The sequence below is a fragment of the Crotalus tigris genome, unplaced genomic scaffold (assembly GCF_016545835.1).
Source record: "Crotalus tigris isolate CLP2741 ecotype Arizona unplaced genomic scaffold, ASM1654583v1 scf7180000020216.623372, whole genome shotgun sequence".
Taxonomy (NCBI): Eukaryota; Metazoa; Chordata; class Lepidosauria; order Squamata; family Viperidae; genus Crotalus; species Crotalus tigris.
In genome coordinates this window covers 202,067-222,389 of record NW_024097909.1, presented here as the reverse complement: position 1 = coordinate 222,389, position 20,323 = coordinate 202,067, and the positions used below count along the sequence as shown (strand labels likewise).

Sequence of the window (20,323 nt, the reverse complement as noted above, 5' to 3'; positions counted from 1 at the left end):
CCTGGGCTTTCCGGGTGGTCTCCCATCCAGGGTGGAGAGCGCAGGGCTGTGTAGTAGTTGGGGCTGGGCCATTCGTTCTCCCCAAGGGGCCGTGTGTCTGCAGCTGCTGTGGAAGGCCAAACCATGATGGTTGTGAAGGTGCATAGATGCACACACACACACAAAAAGGGCCACTTTCAATCTGAAAGCAACTTGGCTGTGTTTTGTGCACAGTGTATATTTATATTTATTTACATTTGATTTCTAATTCCCGATTGACCTGACGGGGCCGGACAGGAACAGCCAAAGACCTGGACATGGTCCAAGGGGGTGTGTGTGTTAAACACCCAGGTCTGGTCCAGGTGGTCCTGGCTGGGGATGAGGGCCGCTGTAGTCCAACCGGATGGGGATATACTGGGTGACGTGGCCTGCTGTTCTCCGCTTCCTGATGGGCTCAGTGGCTCCTTGTGGCGGTTACAAGGGGGAGGGCAGACGGCACCAGTGGGACTCCTGCCCATGATTCCCGCAGCCCCCGGAACTGGCTGGGTTGGCACAACTAACCAGGATTCAAATGAGATCATCCTTAAAATGCTTGTTTGCAGCTGCTGGAAGGTGGGGGGGGGCTCTCTGCCTGTGCCCCCCCCGCGCGTTCCTTGAGCCCTTTCCCGATTGGGGGGGGCAGGATCGGACACCCCCCTTCCCCCCCAGCGTTGGGACTGCAGCACCCATCATCCCCTCCAACCGCGGACGGGACAAGCCCGAGGAACTGCCGGCTGCCTCCCCCGCCTTGTTTGGTCCTTTCGCCCCGCGGCGCCTTCGCCGGCCGGGCAGAACGACCTGCGAGCAGCCGGTCCGGCCCTTCGGCGGCCGCGTCTCCGCTCTCAGCCGGATCCAGTTCCGGCCTTTGGCGCGGCCCGGCCTCATCCGGCCTCTGACCTCCTCGGCGCCGGCTTCCCGTTACGGAGAGACGCCCAGGAGCCCCGCCGGGGGCCGCGCGCTGTCCGGCCGCCCATCCGGCGTCGCCGCTTCCCGCCAAGGCTCCGATCTCCGCGGGACTCGCTCCAGGAGGGCCAGAGGCGGGCAGGGCGCGCCGGGCTCGGAGGCTCCTGCGGGGGAAGCGCCTCCGCCGCCCGCCCGGGTCCCCCTTCCCGCAGGCGCGGCGGGTCCGGATGCTGAGCCGCTCCCTGCGCCTCCTGCTGCCGGGCGAGGGCGAAGCGGCGGCGACGCTCCGAGCCGTCCGCAGCCGCAGCCCCGACGCCCAGGAGCGGCGCCCGCCGGACGCGCAGCCGGTGAGCCCCGGAGGGTCCCGGGCTGGGCTGGGGGGCGGCCACGGGCTGTCCCTCCGCTGCGCCCCGCGGCCCCCTAACGCGCGCCCTCGGGGCTCCGGCGAGCCGAGGCCCCTTCCTGCAGCCGCGGACCGCAAGGGCGGCGGCGCTCTACAGCCGTGGCCCGGCAGCTGGAATGCGGCCCGGCCTGTTTGGGGAAGTGGCGCGGGCGGGCGGGCGGCGGGGAAGCGGAAGGCGCAGCAGCAGGTTGGCGGGGAAGGCGAGGCCCGACGGCGCCCGCTCCCTGGCCGCCCCCCACCCGCCCATGAAGGGCCTCCTCCGCCTGGGGGGCTGCCTGGAAGCGGGGGCGGCGGGCCAGGCTCCCCCGCTGACGCGCACCCGCTGGTACTGCCTGCCCGCCAAGGTATAGGGGGGCTTGGGGAGAGGGGTCGAGCGGGGCCGGGGGATCTCCCGCCCGTCTGCAGCACGGGGGTGGACTAGAAGACCTCGAGGGTCCCTTCCAGCAATGTTCTATCCTCTTCTTCCTCCTCCTCGTTCCCCCTCCGCAGGCCCCGTTGACCTCGTGGGAGGAGGCGGAGGAGGGCGCCGTCTACACCGTGAGCGCGCGGGCTCCGGAGGGGCCCCGTGGCGGCGCCGGGAGCGGGGTAAGTGGGGGGGCAGGGAGGGGGGACTTGACGGGGGGATTCGGGGCGCCGCTTCCTCCCCTCCCAACCTCCCTCCGTCTCCTTCTTTCCCCCCCCCCCCGGCAGGTCGAGGGGGCGTCCGGCGTAGCGGAGTTCCCCGCCGCCCCCGCACCGTCCCGGGCGCTGAAGGCCGGCTCGCTGCCCCGCCTGGTGCGGCACCTGCTGGAGGCTCCGGCCCTCGGGGACGCGGGCTACCGGCCGGCCTTCCTGGCCACCTACCGCAGCTTCACCCAGCCCTCCACCGTCCTGGAGCTTCTGCTGGAGAGGTGGGCGTCGGGAGTCTCCGGGGGAGGCCTTGGGGGTCGCGAGGGGGGTGGTGGATTCCCTTAGAGATCCAGGCGGCGGCTCCCTGCGCCTGCCGTGGGCACCCTCTTTCTCAGCCTGGCCCGCCTCACAGGGCTGTAGGGAAGATAACACGGGAACAGTTAACCAGTGGAACCACCTGCCTCCAGAAGCGGTGAACGCTCCAACACTGGAAGTTTTTAAGAAGAGACTGGACAGCCGTTTGGTATAGGGTTTCCTGCCTGAGCAGGGGGGTGGACTAGATGACCTCCAAGGTCCCTTCCAACTTGTTTATTATTATTATTTAAACACTTCTCGACCTGTCTTTCTGGCTTCTGAAGCTGCTCCGTGTTTTTTCCCCGCTGGAAGGCTCCAGGTGGTGACCCGATCCAATGCTTGCGGCCCCCAAAAGACGGAGGAGCTGCGGCAGTGAGTCCCCCCCCCTTCTGGCCCTGGTCCCTCCCCAACCCCCCCCCCCACACACACTGCTGGCAAAATTGGGGGTTTCTCCTTCCGTGGTGGAGGTTGGGCCACCACTGCCATGCTCAGAGGCACCCTTGTTCTGGATTGGGCTATTTTATCCTCCGTGAGGCCCCCTCCCTTGCAGGGGTCATTCCAGGGCTCACCAGTCTCCACCGAGGGTGGAGCACACAGCCGACGGGGGGGGGGGAAGACAGGCTGTCCCACTGCATCCCCACCCCCCTTGGCAGCTGCTCAGCAGGGTTGGGTGGTCTTTGCGCCCCTCCTCTGGGGCACAGAGTTTGTCTGAAGGCTGTGCAGAACCTCCAGCGTCGGGAGCAGTCAATCCCAGAATATCAGGATTGATCAGCAAGATCATCCTTCCCGAGGGGAGTTTGCCCCATGGCTCGCAGCTGGGGTGGGGGGTCCAGCCCTGATCGTTCCTCCGTCTCCCCCTCCCCCCCCCCACAGAGCCCTGGCCGCGCTGCTCTGCTCCTGGCTGGACGGCTACCCCCAGGACTTCGTGGGGCTGGAGCCCCACCTGCGGGAACAGCTGGTCAGCTGGCTGCACTGGGCCTGCGGGAACAGCCAGGGGCCCGAGAAGACCTTGCCGGACCCCCCAAGCAGGAGAGAGCCCCCCACCGCCCCGCACGGAGGGGACCCTGACCCCCACTACATCTTGGGACTGCAGGCGGAAGACGTGGCTGCACACCTCACTGCGCAGGACGCGGTGAGTGTGGGGGGGGGCGGGCTGGGAGGGGAGTCTGCCTGCAACACCCCCCCCCCCAATTCCAGCTGTGGCACCTCCCCATGCTGGCCGGCTCACCTGGCATAGAGTTGGGAGGTGGGTGATTTTGGGGTGTGCCCTGCCAGCGGAATATGGCTTATTATGGGGGTTCAGGCTTCTCATGTGGCTGAGCTGACCCCCCCCCCTTATTTTTCTCTGTGGAATAGCAGAATTTTTTTCCCTGCAGAGAGTAGCGCCCCCTGATGGCTGTGTGCCTCCATTGCAGGCTCCCCAGAAGCCTGACTGGCTCACCTGGCAGAGTTGGGAGGTGGGTGATTTTGGGGGCGCGCTGCCAGCGGGCAACGGCCTGCTTATTATGGGGGTTCAAGCCCCTCATCTGGCTGAGCTGCCCCCCCTTTATTTTTCTCTGCGGAATAGCAGAATTTTTTTCCTGCATAGTAGCGCCACCTGGTGGGTGCGTGCCTCCATTGCAGGCTTGCCGTTTTCGTGCTGTTCTCCTACCTGTGGCTCATTTTTACTTATTAAATTTGCTTGCTGCCCGTCTCGCTACAAGGCAACTTGGTGTGTGTGTGTGTGTGTGTGTGTGTGCTGACAATATACCTGTTGCCCCAACGGAGTCTTTGGGGGGTGCTGGTCAAAAAAGTCAAGATTGGAAATAGGACTATTAGACTCAAATGTTGTTGGAAAACGATAAAAAAAAGGGATTAACTGGCTTAATAATTAGGATTTAGATTTATAAGGGAAATGGAAATTAAATACTAGGAATCAGCCTTGAACTATTGCTTAGCCCAGAAAATATAGATGATGGATTTGAGACAATAAAGGTTAATCTATTAGTAAGGTGTGATGTACGAGGATGAGAAATAGAAAATGTTTATGAAATAAAATAAGAATATATTTAAATAATATGTGTATTTTAGATATCATAAGTTTTCTGTAGCGAAATAAAGGAAACTTGGGTTACCAACATTTGAAGATTATGGATGTAAAAGGTTAAACTGGAATACTGTAATTAAAAACTAAGAATTAGCTAAAATTTAAAAACAGATATGGATATATATAAGTAAAAATAGATTAATAAATGCTTTAACTGAGCTTCTTATGGTTAGAAATTTACTACTTTAAGTATGTTATATGAAATGTTAAGGGAAATAGAGAAGGAATTCTTGATAATGTAACCTGAAATATGTACTAAAAATTTTGTTACTGAACTATTGATTACCTAGTTACCACGATGCTTTCTAAATACTTGGATGTTAAACTGGAAAACTAATAAAGCTTGTTATATATATAAAAAAGTCAAGATGGCGGCCACCACGGTGTGATGGACGAGCTTCACTGTTTCAGGAGAGGAGGGTCCCTGGGTCCACCTCTACTGACCCTTACTAACTCTTCTGTTAGCACTGGCCGTGTATTTTTCAGGTGTATTTCTTTCCTCCATGTGGACTGAATCTTGGTTAAATGAAAGCGAAGGTTATGATCCTTCATGGAGCCTGCTGTGTGGTTCTGTGGTCAGTTTTGGGGATGGGGAGAGACACCACAGCCCTCCGGTGACCCCCGTCTCTGGCCGTTTCCCCGGCAGGACCTCTTCCTGCGCCTGGTGCCCCACGAGTGCCTGGGCTCGGCCTGGTCTCAGCGGGACAAGAAGGGCCACCAGGGGGCCTGCCCCACCGTCCGGGCCACCGTGGCCCAGTTTAACCTCGTGGCCAACGCCGTCATCTTCTCCTGCCTGTGGGACACGGGCCTGCGGGCCGCCCAGCGAGCGCGGCTGCTGGAGAAGTGGATCTGCGTGGCCGAGGTGGGTCCCAATCCTGCCCTCCCCGGGACGGTTGGGGGATCAGGACCCCGAACTCATCCCACCTCTCTCTGTCTGTCTCACCCCCTAGGAGTGTCTCCTTCTGCGCAACTTCTCCTCGCTCTACGCCGTGGTCTCCGCCCTCCAGTCCACGTCTCTGCACCGGCTGAAGCGGACCTGGGAGGAGACCTCCAGGTGGGTGAGAAGGGGGTCAGGGAGGGGCTGCCCCTCGCTGCCCTGCCCCCAGACCTGTGGAGCGGGGGGACAAAGAGGCTCTGCCCCCTTGCAACAATTAACCAGTGGAACTACCTGCCTCCAGAAGTTGTGAATGCTTCCAACACTGGAAGTTTTTAAGAAGAGGCTGGACAGCCACTTGTCGGAAATGGTCTAGGGTTTCCTGCCTGAGCAGGGGGTTGGACTAGATGACCTCCAAGGTCCCTTCCAACTAATGAAGAGAAGGACTAGGGGTGACATGGTAGCCGTGCTCCAATATCTCAGTGGTCAAGCTATTCTCCAAAGGGCCTGAAGACAGGACAGGAAGCAATGGGTAGAAACTAATCAAGGAGAGAAGCAACCTGGAACTAAGGAGAAACTTCCTGATAGTTAGAACAATTAACCAGTGGAACAACCTGCCTCCAGAAGCTGTGAATGCTCCAACACTGGAGATTTTTAAGAAGAGGCTGGACAGCCATTTGTCTGAAATGGTCTAGGGTTTCTGGCTTGCACAGGGGGTTGGACTAGATGACCGTCAAGGTCCCTTCCAACTCTATTAGTATTAGTATTAGTATTATTATATGGCATAGGTTCTCCTGCTTGAGCAAGGAGTTGGAGTAGAAGATCTCCAAGGTCCTTTCCCACTCTATATTATTATTATTATTATTATTATTATTATTATTATTATTATTATTATTATACTGGGAGCTTTTAAGAAGAGACTGGACAGCCATTTGTCTGAAATGGTGTAGGGTTTCCTGCCTGAGCAGGGGGTTGGACTAGATGACCTCCAAGGTCCCTTCCAACTTTATTATTATTATTCTTGTTACCTCATTTTGGGAGGGGGGAGTTTGAGGGTGGGGTGGTCCTCCTCCCCCCCTCAAAGAAGCCTTCTTCTCTGCTTGACAGGGATTCCTCCCGTTGCTACGAGGAGCTCAGCGCCATTTGCTCCGAGCAGGATAACTACAGCCAAAGCCGGCAGCTCCTCTTCCAGGTAAGCCCCCCCCGGGGGGGGGCGCTCCCTTCCCTGCTCCCTCCCCGGCCTGCGAGTTGGAGGTGCAATTGCCGCCGGGGGAGGGGCTGGAGATGCAGGTATTCCCCCCTCCCCACCCCAGGAATCTCAGCAAGGGAAGGTCTGCGCAGCTTCACCCGTCACCCAGCTCACGGTTTTCCCGAAAGGCGCTTGTTACCAAACGCCCGCTGGACGTCTTTGTCTCTCTCTGAAGACATTTTGCTTCCTCAGCTCTGATTTAATACTCCTTGCAGACAGCTGATCATTTGCCTTCTTTTAGAGCAGGGGTCTTCAAACGTGGCCCTTTGAAGACTTGTGGACTTCAACTCCCAGAATTCCTCAGCCAGCGTGTACACGCTGGCTGAGGAATTCTGGGAGTTGAAGTCCACAAGTCATCAAAGGGCCACGTTTGAAGACCCCTGTTTTAGAGAGCCTTTGAGGGTTTACCTGTGTCCTCAGGGTCACCTGAGCGGTGCAAATGGGTGTGGAGCCATCTTGGAGCTGCTGAAAGGACCGTGGTGTAAACTTGAGATGGACGGTGTTCTATCCCCCTCTGTTGAGAGAGGGGTGTTCAGTTTTGGCCTAGGTGGCCTCTTTGATGCCTCTAACAAGCCAGCGGTCCTCTCTGTCCAAAATCTGGACTTTGCTGTCTTCCAAAGAGCAGCCTCTGTCTCTTAAAAGGCAGATGGACGGCTGAATCTTCTCCTGGTGGGTTGGACCTCCTGTGGTGTGCCAAGTGGTTGTTTTGTTTCCCCAATGCAGAGATTTGCATTGGGCTTGCTGCATTGTAAAGAAGAGAGTAGAGTAGAGTACAATAGGAGAGAATAGAATAGAATAGAATAGAATAGAATAGAATAGAATAGAATAGAATAGAATAGAATAGAAAAAGGAATAGAATAGAATAGAATAGAATAGAATAGAATAGAATAGAATAGAATAGAATGGAATAGAAAAAGGAATAGAATAGAATAGAAAAAGAATAGAATAGAATAGAAAAAGGAATAGAATAGAATAGAAAAAGGAATAGAATAGAATAGAAAAAGAATAGAAAAAGGAATAGAATAGAATAGAAAAAGGAATAGAATAGAATAGAAAAAGAATAGAAAAAGGAATAGAATAGAAAAAGGAATAGAATAGAATAGAAAAAGAATAGAATAGAATAGAAAAAGGAATAGAATAGAATAGAAAAAGGAATAGAATAGAATAGAAAAAGAATAGAAAAAGGAATAGAATAGAATAGAAAAAGGAATAGAATAGAATAGAAAAAGAATAGAAAAAGGAATAGAATAGAAAAAGGAATAGAATAGAATAGAAAAAGGAATAAAATAGAATAGAAAAAGGAATAGAATAGAATAGAAAAAGGAATGGAAAAAAATATAAAACTTCTATACCACTCATCTCACCGGAGCGACTAACCTAACTTTCTTGGTTAGGGCCTTTGTTTCCTGCTTGGTCGTTTGTCTGGTGTTAATCCCTGCTTATCTGGGTGTTGGCTGTTGGAAAGGATCTGTTTTTTTGGTATTTTCATTTCCTCATTAGCTTTCTTGCCGTCTTTTCCGAATGGCGAGCGAACACGTTTTACCTCTGTGTGACCCTTGGTGGTTGATTTGTTGGAATGCCAACTTTGTAGAAATTCCCTGGGGGTTTTCTTTAGATTTAGCTTGTTGTGGGATGTGTGTGTGTGTGTGTGTGTGTGTGTGTGTGTTTCCTAAATTTTTGGATTGCTAATGAAGAATTAAGGGGGACTGGGATAGCTATTTCCAGCTGATTAGCTTTCATCAGCCAGACATACCCTTCTGAGATTCGAACCTGGGCTGCTTGCACATTAGGCAGCTGTGTTCACCTCTAGGCCATAGGCTCTTTCTCACTTTGTCAGTTGTATCAGGGAGGGAAGAGACCAGAGGAGGAGATTTACTTTGAGTGTTTTTTTTATGCATCCTATCGGCCCAAATATGGGAGGAAGAAACCTTTTGCTTGTATCAGCTCAATCTAGAGCCACCCAGAGACAGCAGTCACTACTGCAACATCATTTGTGTTTCCTAAATTTTTGGATTGCTAACAAAGAATTAAGGGGGACTGGGATAGTTATTTCGAGCTGATTAGCTCTCATCAGCCAGACATACCCTTCTGAGATTCGAAAGATTTCTTCCTCCCATATTTGGGCCGACAGGGTGCATATATATACAGTGGGGTAAAAAAGTATTTAGTCAGCCACCAATTGTGCAAGTTCTCCCACTTAAAAAGATGAGAGAGGCCTGTAATTGTCATCATAGGTAGACCTCAACTATGAGAGACAAAATGAGAAAACAAATCCAGACAAAATCACATTGTCTGATTTGGAAAGAATTTATTTGCAAATTATGGTGGAAAATAAATATTTGGTCCATATCAAAAGTTCATCTCAATAATTTGTTATATATCCTTTGTTGGCAAATGACAGAGGTCAAACGTTTTCTGTAAGTCTTCACAAGGTTGGCACACACTGTTGCTGGTATGTTGGCTCATTCCTCCATGCAGATCTCCTCTAGAGCAGTGATGTTTTGGGGCTGTCGCTGGGCAACACAGACTTTCAACTCCCTCCAAAGGTTTTCTATGGGGTTGAGATCTGGAGACTGGCTGGGCCACTCCAGGACCTTGAAATGCTTCTTACGAAGCCACTCATTCGTTGCCCGGGCGGTGTGTTTGGGATCATTGCCATACTGAAAGACCCAGCCACGTTTCATCTTCAATGCCCTTGCTGATGGAAGGAGGTTTGCACTCAAAATCTCACGATACATGGTCCCATTCATTCTTTCCTGTACACGGATCAGTCGTCCTGGTCCCTTTGCAGAGAAACAGCCCCAAAACATGATGTTGCCACCCCCATGCTTCACAGTAGGCATGGTGTTCTTTGGATGCAACTCAGCATTCGCTCTCCTCCAAACACGAGGAGTTGTGTTTCTACCAAACAGTTCTACTTTGGTTTCATCTGACCATAGGACATTCTCCCAATCCTCTTCTGGATCATCCAAATGCTCTCTAGCAAACTTCAGACAGGCCCGGACATGTACTGGCTTAAGCAGGGGGACACGTCTGGCACTGCAGGATCTGAGTCCCTGGCAGCGTAGTGTGTTACTGATGGTTGCCTTTGTTATGTTGGTCCCAGCTCTCTGCAGGTCATTCACTAGGTCCCCCCGTGTGGTTCTGGGATTTTTGCTCATCATTCTTGTGATCATGTTGACCCCACGGGGTGAGATTTTGCGTGGAGCCCCAGATCGAGGGATATTATCAGTGGTCTTGTATGTCTCCCATTTTCTGATTATTGCTCCCACAGTTGATTTCTTCACACCAAGCTGCTTGCCTGTTGCAGATTCAATCTTCCCAGCCTAGTGCAGGTCTACAATTTTGTTTCTGGTGTCCTTTGACAGCTCTTTGGTCTTCACCATAGTGGAGTTTGGAGTGTGACTGTTTGAGGTTGTGGACAGGTGTCTTTTATACAGATAACAAGTTCAAACAGGTGCTATTAATACAGGTAATGAGTGGAGGACAGAGGAGCCTCTTAAAGAAGAAGTTACAGGTCTGTGAGAGCCAGAAATCTTGCTTGTTTGTCGGTGACCAAATACTTATTTTCCACCATTGTTTGCAAATAAATTCTTTCCAAATCAGATAATGTGATTGTCTGGATTTGTTTTCTCATTTTGTCTCTCATAGTTGAGGTCTACCTATGATGACAATTACAAGTCTCTCTCATATTTTTAAGTGGGAGAACTTGCACAATTGGTGGCTGACTAAATACTTTTTTGCCCCACTGTATATATTCAGATTTCTTTTTGCTGACAAGAGTTAAAGATTTAAGTGGGAGACTAGTATAGCCATTTCGGACTCATTTGTCCTCATCAGCTAGCCACATCCTTTATGAGAGATTATAAAGAGGTTATAAAAAGGTAGAACTGCAGTATAGCAGTCAAAATGCCAAGGTGCAATCAATCAGACCGGTCTGTCTGAAAAACTTATATATGTGGGTACATGCATAATTCTGTATATTTCTAAAATTTGGATTGCTAGCAAAGAATTAAGGGAGAACTGGAATAGCTATTTCGAACTCTTTAGCTCTTTTCAACCAGACATACCCTTCTGAGATTCAAACCTGGGCTGTCTGCATGTTAGGCAGCTGTATTAACCTCTAGGCCACAGGCTCTGTCTCACTTTTGCCAGCTGTGTTAGGGAGGGAAGAAACAGGGGAGGAGTTATCTAGAATGCTGTATGTTACACCCTGTTGCCCAAATATGGGAGAGATAAATAAATAAATAAATAAATTCTGTATTTATTTATTTTTGTCATATTTATGCAGCATATATTGGGGGCGGCAACCTTTTGAGAGCTGCATACAACGAAATTTCATTTTAACGGATGCCGACTAGTGTATATACAAAGTGACTATAAAGTTATTATTCTTACTCTATACAGTCAGGCCTGTCCGCAGGCTAAGAGACTGAGGAGTTTTAATTGTGTCTTTTGATTGCCACGTGGTGTTTGTGGATACACACCTGCTAGTCCTCTGCCTGTTTGTCCTACACCAGGGGTGTCAAACAGCCAGCCCACGGGCCAGGCGCATCATGCTGAAATGGTGCCCGCCCCATTGCCGGCAATGGGGAAAAAAGTCGTGACACGTCACATGACATTGCAAGTTGGACACCCCTGTTCTACAAGTGGCTATTACCATCCTTGCACTGTATGTTGTAAATGGTTCCCATTTTTTCCCCCAGGGCTGCTGGATGTTTTGATTTATTTAATGGGTTTTATTTGGTTTATGCGTTACGATGATGCCGTGCGGTTACAACGGTCCTTTTTGTTCTTGGACATTTTTGACGTATGGCAACGTTACTCTTTTCACAGCTCATGCTGCGGTTGTGTTGTAGGGGTGTTGAGTGGTCAGGCACCTTTTGATAAAGGTGCGTGCGTATCCCTTTTGCTGGAAAACGGTGGTCCATTTCCTTTTTGTGTGTGTTCTTGGTTGCCGCCGTGTGTTTGTGCTTGTCTGAATCATGTTCTTACGAAGTCAAAAACAGATCATGCCAGACAAATCTTATTGCGCAGGGGTTGGGGACCTCTGCTGTGTGTAACGGGCAACAAAGCCCATCCTTCTTGCCGTTCCTGTTGCATAAGGAAATGACGGAGCTCAACGCCCCAAATCTCCATTCTTTTGGGGTGAGGAGTGGGGTGGAGGGGGGGGGGCGAGGCGGGTAGAGAAAGCAGCTTTGGGGGCTGCTGTGTTTGTGCACTTTTGGCTAAACGGGGCTTTGCAGCCTGCATTTGTGTGATAGATAATATATAATATAATATATAATATAATATATAATATAATATATAGTATATAATATATACTATTAGTATATTTAAAATAATATAATATTATATTATAATAAAACCCCATAATACAGTTCCCCATGTTGTGGTGACCCCCAACCACTTATACATCACCGGGTGCCAGGGGCGTGGCCAAAGAAAAGGGGAAAAAAATGGTGGACAGCCTTGTTTGGCGACCCCCGTGCAATGGCCGTTCGACCCCAAATGGGGTCCCGACCCACAGGTGGAGAACCACTGGCTTAGAGAGTGCTTGCATTTAAAGCGGTATATAAGTCTCATAAATAAATAACATAATATAATTAATATAATATAATATACTATAATATAATTAATATAATATAATATAATTTATATAATACAATAATATAATATATAATATCATATAATATATAATATCGTATAATATAATAGATAGGATATTAATATATAATGTAATGTAATGTAATATAATATATAATATAATAAATATGATATTAATATACTATATAATTAATATGATATAATATATAATATGATATAACATAGTAATGCAATATAATATTATAATATAATTGATATGATTTATATGATATAATATGACATGATATATACTATACTATACTATATTATACTATATAATATAATGTAATAAATGTACTATGCTATACTATACTGTAATATAATAATTTAATAATGTAATTTAATATATAATATAAATATAAATATATTGTCATTTTTTACTGTGGGCACACCCGCACACGTTGACAATGAAACTCTGTTGCCGGCTCTCAAAAGCGTACGCATACATAACACACACACAAACATGCCACATATAACATGTATGCTATGCACATACCTACACCCTTACGTACTAATAATATATAAATATGAATCGCTCTCCACCTTGATGCCCGTTTTCTGGAAGAGAGGAAAACACAACGGCGGTACCCTCCTCGCTTGATGGATTGATTGCGCCCCCTCCCAGCCCTCCCCAACACGGGTGCCTCCCACCGTCCTTGGATTCCAACTCCCATCTTCCCCAGGGGATGATGGGTCCCAGGCCCTCGAAGGGGACTTGAGGCTTGGCTGGATGACGGATTTAAGCCGGATGTTTTGCCGCGCCTCCCCCCTTCCAGTGCTGTGTTATGGGGGCTCCTGTGGGTTTTGGGGGAGCTGCCGGGGGTTTCTCCCTCCCTCCCCCCAGCTCTTTCCCTTTTGTCGCCCCCCAGGAAGGCGGCCCTGGAGCAGCGGTGGGAGGGGCCGAGCTGCCCCAGCGGAAGCATCAGCGGAGGCTGCAGGAGCAGCGCCCTTTGGTAAGGGGGGGCTGGTTTGGAGGAGGGTGGGGGGCTGGTGTTGGGGAGGAGGCGAGGGGGCTCCGCTGTCCTTAACCTGGGAGTGTCCCTGCAGGGCGTGATCCCCTACCTGGGCACCTTCCTGAAGGACCTGGTGATGCTGGATGCAGCCACTCCCACCCGGCTGCAGGTGAGAGCCAGCAAGGGCCTTTGCTGCTGTTCCCCCCCAGCAAGGGGGGACTTGGGGGGTTGAGGGAGGGGTTTGCAGGCTGGAGGGGGGGAGAGAACATCAGCAGCACAGCTGGTGTCTCTGTTGGGTGCCTGAAGCGTTGGCTGATCAGGCTGAGGGTGTGTGGGTGCGTGTGTGTGTGTGCATGTCCTTGCAGCGTTGCATCAGCCTGCCACACCTCCCCAACCTTGGATGGGGCTGTGGATTATGGGAGAAGAGGATGGCCGGTTGGAAGGTCTTGGGGACCCCCCCCCTTTGGGCTTTGGTGCCTCTCCCCGCTTCAAAGAGCTTGCCCCTGTTTTTCGAACAGCTCTGCGCAGGCGGGAATTCAACCGGGGAAGAGTAACTTTCAGCCAAAAGCCATAGGCAGAGTTTGTATTGGGGGGGGGCAGCCCAGAGGAAGATGTGTGTGTGTGTGGGGGGGCATTGGCCAGTCAGACATCTCAGGGGTCCTCAAATTGTGTCGTCTTTCTGACACAATTGTAGTTGACCAACTGGTCTGGATGGGGTGGTGGTGTGCAGGCGGTGGGCCCCGGCTGACTGGTTCAGCTCCCTGGGGGGGAGCCTCTGGGCCTTGCAATCCTTCTCCGAATGGGGTGCAGCCTTGGTGGGGGGAGAGAGAGTGTGTGTGTGTGTGTGGGGGGGGTCAGGCTGGGCCTGGAGGCTGACCGGGCACCTCTCGCTTCCCTCTGCAGAACAGCGGCTACATCAACTTTGAGAAGCACCGCAAGGTAGGTGCCGTGTGTGTGTCTGTGTGTGTGTGTGGAGTAGTAGGGGGTCCCAGTTTGCCCCCCACCCACTAGAAGGACCCCCCAATCCCCTCTCTTCTCCTCCTTCCCTGCAGGAGTTTGAGATCCTCACCCGCCTGCGCCTCCTGCAGGCCAAATGCCGCAACTACGCCCTGGCCCCCGACTGGACCCTCCAGGGATGGCTGCAGTGCCTGCCCCCCCTCAGCGAGGCCCAGAGGTGGGTGCGGGGGGGGGCTCTGGAAGAGAGGAGGAGCTTGGCCTAGAGACCCCCCCCTCCGTTGTCTCCCCTTTCTGATTCACCATCGTCTCTCGCCCTTCAGTTACCGGCTCTCCTGCACCATTGAGGCCCCCACTGAGGGAGGGGCCCCCGCCAAGTCCAGCAAGCCCACCTTGGTGATCACACGCTGCACAGAGTACGGACCGGGAGGGGGGAGGGTCTCTGGGGGGGTCTCTGCCCCTCCCACTCCATTTCCCGCTGACCCCCGTTGTTTCCTTTTCCAGCTTGATCACCTCGCTGGGCGTGAGCGCCCCCCTGCCCTGGGACAGAGCGGGGTCCCCCCACGTCTCGCCCAGCCTGCTGGGCCCATCGGCCACCTCCCCCACCGCCCTGGGGGCCCCCCAACCCATCCAGGTGACTCAGGACTGCCCCCCTCCTTCCTCTGGACTCTTCCACTCTACTCCTTCTGGGGGGGGAGGCCGAGGGGTGACCCCCCCCAAAGACCTCAGAATCAGGTGTGGCTGATCCAACTTGCTCCCTCCCTCCCCCAAGTTTCTAGTCCTCAGTATGATTTCAAAGCACAGTTCACAAAGAGGGCGGGGTTGTTCCTCTTGTGGGGTCTGCTCTGGGCCCCCCAAATTCTCCAAGATCCGACGGACTTCAAAGAGCCCCCTCTCCTTTGGACACCCCCCCTCCCGGCGTGGAAGGGAGTCTGCCCCACCCCCCCTTTCAGGGCCGCTTCTCTCCTTCCAACCGGGACCCACATTTAAGGAAGCCGCCTCGCAGAATAACAGAGTCGGAAGGGACCTCGGAGGTCATCTAGTCCAGCCCCCCCCCCCCCGGATCAAGCAGGAGATGCTATTTCAGACAACGTTCCCTCGGTTCCCCCCTTTAGGAACATGCCCAGATCCTAAAACGGGAGGGCCGAAAGGGAGGAGGGCAGGAGTTGCCGGAAATGCCAAAATCTCCTGTCCCTCAACAGCCACCGATGGCCGAATTCGAATCCGGACCCAACCTCCAGCCCCTTTGGCTGCAGCGTCTGGGACGCTCCGTGCTCTGCCCCTGCAGCGAAGCTTGGGGTGGGGGAGGCTTGGGGTACCTTCCTGACCCAGGGGAGGAGGAAGAGGAGGATGCTAAAGGAGGAATGAGGTCCCCAACACGGATGGACCAGTGAACACGCATATAACACAGGGGGAAGGGGCCCTCCTGGTTCCCCGGGGCCCCTTTCTTGCCTGGGATGCCGGCCCCTTTTTCTAAGCAGGAGGGCCGGAGATGGCTTCCCCGAAGGGCCCTTTCCTTGAACCCAGGACCGGCCCCTGCTGCCTTCCCGGCCTCACTTCCCTCCCGCTCTCCTGCAGGGCAAGTGGCCCTCTGTCTCGGCCCTGGACACCTCGGCCCCCTCCTGCTCCTCCCCCGGGGATGGCCTGGCCCCCCTCCCTGCCACGGGGGACATCTTCCTCAAGGGCCACCGGCGCTCGGCCTCCTGCGGATCTGTCTACCCCAAGACCCCCGACACGGGGGGCGCCTGTCCCTCCGACTGCTGCATTATCCGGGTCAGCATGGCGCTGCAGAACGGCACCCTCTACAAGAGCATCCTGGTGAGTGTGAGTGTGTGTGTGTGTGTGTGTGTGTGTGTGTGTGTGTGTGAGGGGAGATTTGGTCAAGAGAACCTCTCCTCACACCTGGACTGGGGTGAAAGAGGGAGAAGAGCTGGAGCTGAGCCTGGGAGACGATGCGTCTTTTTAGAGTGCTGTGAGTGTGTGTGTGCGCGCGCAGATTCAGCTAATTAAATGCATCGACTTACGACAACATAAAAAAAGAGGTTGAGGCTCTAGAAATTTAGGAGACTGGAGGCTATAAGATATAAAGAACAGTTGCAGGAATTGAATAGAAATAGAAATAATAGAAATAGAAATAATAGAAATAGAAATAGAGATGCAAGGGACCTTGGAGGTCTTCTAGTCCAGCCCCCTGCTCAAACAGGAGGACCTATACCACAGGTCAGAAACCCGCAGCTCTGGAGCCGCATGTGGCTCTTTAGGCCTTCTCCTGCGGCTCCCAGTCTGCCATTTGCAGAGAGAGACAGAGACAGAGGCACTTGCATTTCCCTTCTCTCTCCCTCTCCCTCTCCATCTCCCTCCCTCTCTCTTTCTCTCTGTGTAAAAAAGAGTGGCCTCACGCTGTTCTCTGACAAGCTGACAAGCTTATTGGGAGGGGCTCCTGCCTTTGCTTTATCTCAGCAGGAAACAGCAGAAAGCAGCAGCTCTCTCTCTCTCTCTCTCTCTCTCTCTCTCTCTCTCTCTCACACACACACACACACACACAGACACACACACTCTTGAGTGGGGGAAGAGGACTGGCAGACCAAGGGCAGGAGACAGTCAGCCCAATAAGAATGTGTGTCAACTTGTCGGAGAATGTGAAGCCAGCTTTCCAGGCGAGCAAAAGATTGGAGAGTGGGGAAGAGAGAGAGAGAGAGAGGGAGAGAAAGAGAGAGAAAGAGACGGAGCGGAAAGAGAAAGGGAGAGAAAAAGAGGCAGAGAGAGAAGGAGAGAGAAAGAGAGAGAACACATGCACAGCACCCTCTATTTCTTTTTAATTAAACTCTTCAATCAAGCCCCCCCCCGGCAGCATATAAATTATTCAATTTATATGCCGTCTATCTCCCCGATAGGGTGGACAGCTTACAGACCGTAAAAAGATAAATAAAAAGCAACTAAAATTTTTAAAACTGAGCAAACCACCGTCTGTTCAGCTCTCTGGATTTCTGTCCATCCTGGCTGAGTTCTAGGTTTTTGGCAAGTGGGGCTGAGCTTTTTCTCTGACCAGCCGGGCCTCCATTCCACTTGGAGGTCCCTGGAAAGGCTGCTGACAGGGTAGACCCAAGCGTGGGATGGGTGCCGATCCCGCTTGGCAAGTGCTGGGTGGGAATTCTGCCTGTAGAGGGGGGGGCACCAACGGGGTGGGTGGGCTGAGCCCTTTTTTACGTGCCCCTCCCCAGGTGACCAGCCAGGATAAGGCGCCCACCGTGGTGGCCAAGGTGTTGGAGAAACACAACCAGGACCAGGATCTGGCACAGGACTACGAGCTGGTGCAGGTGTTGCCGGACGGCCGAGGTGAGTATTGGAGACGGGGGGATCCTCTTGTTGGGACTGGCCTGGATGCCCCGAGGAGGGCCTCGGTTGGTTTGTTCCAGAGGCTCTTTATAATAGAGATGGAATGGAATGGAATAGAAAATAGAATAGAATAGAATGAAATAGAATAGAGTGGAATGGAATGGAATATAGAATATAGAATATATAGAATATAGAATAGAATAGAATAATAGTAGAGTAGAATAGAATAATAATAGAGTAGAATAGAATAGAACAGAACAGAAATAGAAATATAGAATAGAAATAGAACAGAAATATAGAATAGAAATATAGAATAAGAGTAGTATAGAATAGTACAATAGAATGCAGAATATAGAATAGAATAGAATAAAATAGGAATTACAGAATAGAAATATAGAATAGAATAGAAAATGGAATAGAATACAGAATGGCATGGAATGGAATGGAATAAAAGATAGGATAGGACAGGACAGAACAGAACAGAATATAGGATAGGGCATTATAGGACAGAACAGAATACAGAATAGAATAGAATAATAATAGAATAGAATAATAATAGAATAGAATAATAGAATAGAATAGAATAGAACAGAATAGAAATATAGAATAGAATAAGAGCAGAATAGAATAGTACAATAGAATGCAGAATATAGAATAGAATAGGAATTACAGAATAGAAATATAGAATAGAATAGAAAATGGAATAGAATATAGAATGGCATGGAATAGAATGGAATAAAAGATAGGACAGGACAGGACAGAACAGAACAGAATAGAATATAGGATAGCGCACTATAGGACAGAACAGAATACAGAATAAAATAGAATAGAATAGAATCTTTATTGTCATTGTGTAACTCACAACAAAATTAAGTAATTAAATTAAATAATGGGTTGTGTGTGTGTGAAAAAAGAAAGTGCCTGGCATGCTGGGGTCCCTGTAAACCTGATTCCGTAAAGCCATTATCTCTGCACCCTTGAGACCATACGAGGTCCTGTATTCAAATTCAGGTCTGAGAATGGGAACTGCCTACCTCCTGACCGCTTGGGTGCTATGAAGCTGGTCTGTTGTGGGGTGGGGGGTTGGGGGGAGGCTTGACTGGAGGGGGGGGTCTAGGGGCGCTGGGGAGGAGGGCGGGGCCTTTCTCGTGGGGCTCCCCCCCCATTGATCCCCTCCCCCGCTCTCTCCCGCAGAGCTGGTCTTCCCCCCCATGGCCAACGTCTTCTATGCCAGGAACGGCTTCAGCGTGGACTTCCTGCTGCGGCCCAAGGGGGCGCCCAGGAAGACGCCCCCCCCGACCCCCCCACCCAGGAGTCCCCGGGCCAGAGAGATGGACATCTGCGCCACCTTCCCCAAGATCAAAGCCACCGGCCGCAGGATCGCCCGAGCCCTTTTCTGAGCGGGGGGGCAGCTCCGGTGGGGTGGGGCTGCTTTGACAGGCCAGGACCCTGAACACAAAGTCGGGGGGGGGGGTCCCTCAGCAGCATCCCGGGCTGTGCAAGAGTCTGGGAGTGTCCACTGTCCCCAGTGGGAGGGGTCTTCAGACTGTGGGGCGGCCGTGGGGCTGAGTAGGCCTTCCTGGAAAAAGGCCTCAGGTGACTGAAGGGGCCCTCCTGTGCCTTCATTGCTGCTTCTTTAAGAAGAGTGTGTGTGTGTATACCTGCATGCCTGTTCAGCAGAGCCTGAGCTGAGATCCAAATATGGATGGGGGGGAGGGGGCTGCTAGATCTGGGGCATCTGGGGATCTTCCTGGATCTGGTGGCCTTGGATTTGGAGTTAAGCAGATTTTTTTTTAAGAATGGAGTAGAGATGGAAGGGACCTTGGAGGTCATCTAGTCCAGCCCCGCTGCTTGAGCAGAACCGATACTATTCCAGATAAGTGACTGGATGGTTGCAGCGCTTGCTGTGAGTGGGGGGGGGTCTCCGCTGAGTAGGAGAGAACCGTGTGTGTTTGTGTGTGTGTGTGTGTGTGTGTGTGTGTGTGTGTGATGGCAAGCAAGCCTGGACCAGACTAGATGGCCTCTACCTCCCCTGAGCGGAAGCTGGTGAGTCTCAGCAGGAGAAGGTCCGGCTGTCATTCTTCTCCCCAATCTGCCACCTTCAGCCTCCATCTTGGCGGAAAAAGAAATTCATCACCTGTTGAAAACAAAAATATATATCTTTTTGCATCGGCAGGATTAAGTCTGGAAAAAAAATACGAAAATTAGAATACGTAATAAAACTTTTGATGTAAATAAGCTACTTGTGGAGAGTCTACACAGGGGGGAAACACACACACACTTCCCCACCCTTTTCTTTGCAGCCCCCCACCCCCAGGCAGGCCGACACTGCAGGGGGGTGGTTGATGGGTGGGGGGGCAGAGGGAGGGAGGGAGGCTCTGCCCCTTTCAGGGAGGAAAAGGCTGGGAGGGACCTGGGATCCCTCCCCATCTCTCTCCTGGGACCGAAAGGGGGTCAAAGTTCAGCCGAGGGGCTGCAAAAGGGGGGGGGCTCCAGAGTGACTTTGAAAAGATGAAATTCCCCCTAATTAACTTAATTAGTGGGGTTAAGAGGGAAGCCTTCCCTCCCTGCAGATGTTTCATATTAATAAAGAGGCTACGATGGGGGGGCAGAAAAGGGGGAGCGGGGGGGGTCACTTGGCCAGATACTGTGTGAAAAGTCGGGGAGGGGGGGAGAAAAGGCGACTTGCAGGCCTGCAGTGCCCCCCTCCCCAGATTCCCTTCCTTTCCCCTCTGCAATTTCCCACAACTTGGAAACGCCCTGGGTGAGATTGTAGCGTTGTGTGTATGTGTGTTTTGTGCTCGGCTGCACTAGAGTTTTGGCTTCTCCACAGCAAAGAATTTCAAGGCTGGATCGATTTCTTTAAGAGACTTTTTTTCTTTTTTAATGGAAGAATTGGAGAATTAAATCCCACCTGTCACTTTTTTGGGTGTGTGTG

At 51.7% G+C, this 20,323-nt stretch overlaps 1 protein-coding gene across 3 annotated transcripts; it reads left to right on the top strand.

Moving 5' to 3' along the window:
* The first annotated feature begins 397 nt into the window (after positions 1-397).
* Positions 398-19,623, top strand: RGL2 (ral guanine nucleotide dissociation stimulator like 2). Of its 3 annotated transcripts, none has more exons than XM_039365928.1 (18): positions 398-1,268; positions 1,814-1,909; positions 2,015-2,214; positions 2,600-2,659; positions 3,161-3,419; positions 3,664-3,744; positions 5,020-5,235; positions 5,324-5,427; positions 6,355-6,439; positions 13,012-13,095; positions 13,190-13,264; positions 13,999-14,034; positions 14,148-14,269; positions 14,373-14,465; positions 14,554-14,683; positions 15,628-15,867; positions 17,271-17,385; positions 18,580-19,623. In XM_039365928.1, the coding sequence occupies exons 1-18, from the start codon at positions 1,149-1,151 to the stop codon at positions 18,783-18,785; spliced, it is 2,322 nt and encodes a 773-aa protein (XP_039221862.1). In that variant the 5' UTR covers positions 398-1,148; the 3' UTR covers positions 18,786-19,623. The 3 variants fall into 3 exon arrangements, with proteins under 3 accessions (XP_039221862.1, XP_039221860.1, XP_039221861.1); XM_039365926.1 differs by lacking the exon at positions 398-1,268 and adding an exon at positions 1,469-1,668; XM_039365927.1 differs by lacking the exons at positions 398-1,268; positions 3,664-3,744 and adding an exon at positions 1,470-1,668.
* Positions 19,624-20,323: the final 700 nt, after the last annotated feature.

Excerpts from the sequence above, each read along its gene's own strand:
- RGL2 (XM_039365928.1), top strand. The coding sequence starts at position 1,149 with ATGCTGAGCCGCTCCCTGCGCCTCCTGCTGCCGGGCGAGGGCGAAGCG. Across the intron at positions 6,440-13,011 it reads GCCGGCAGCTCCTCTTCCAG|GAAGGCGGCCCTGGAGCAGC; the intron begins GTAAGCCCCCCC and ends GTCGCCCCCCAG. Across the intron at positions 17,386-18,579 it reads GGTGTTGCCGGACGGCCGAG|AGCTGGTCTTCCCCCCCATG; the intron begins GTGAGTATTGGA and ends TCTCTCCCGCAG.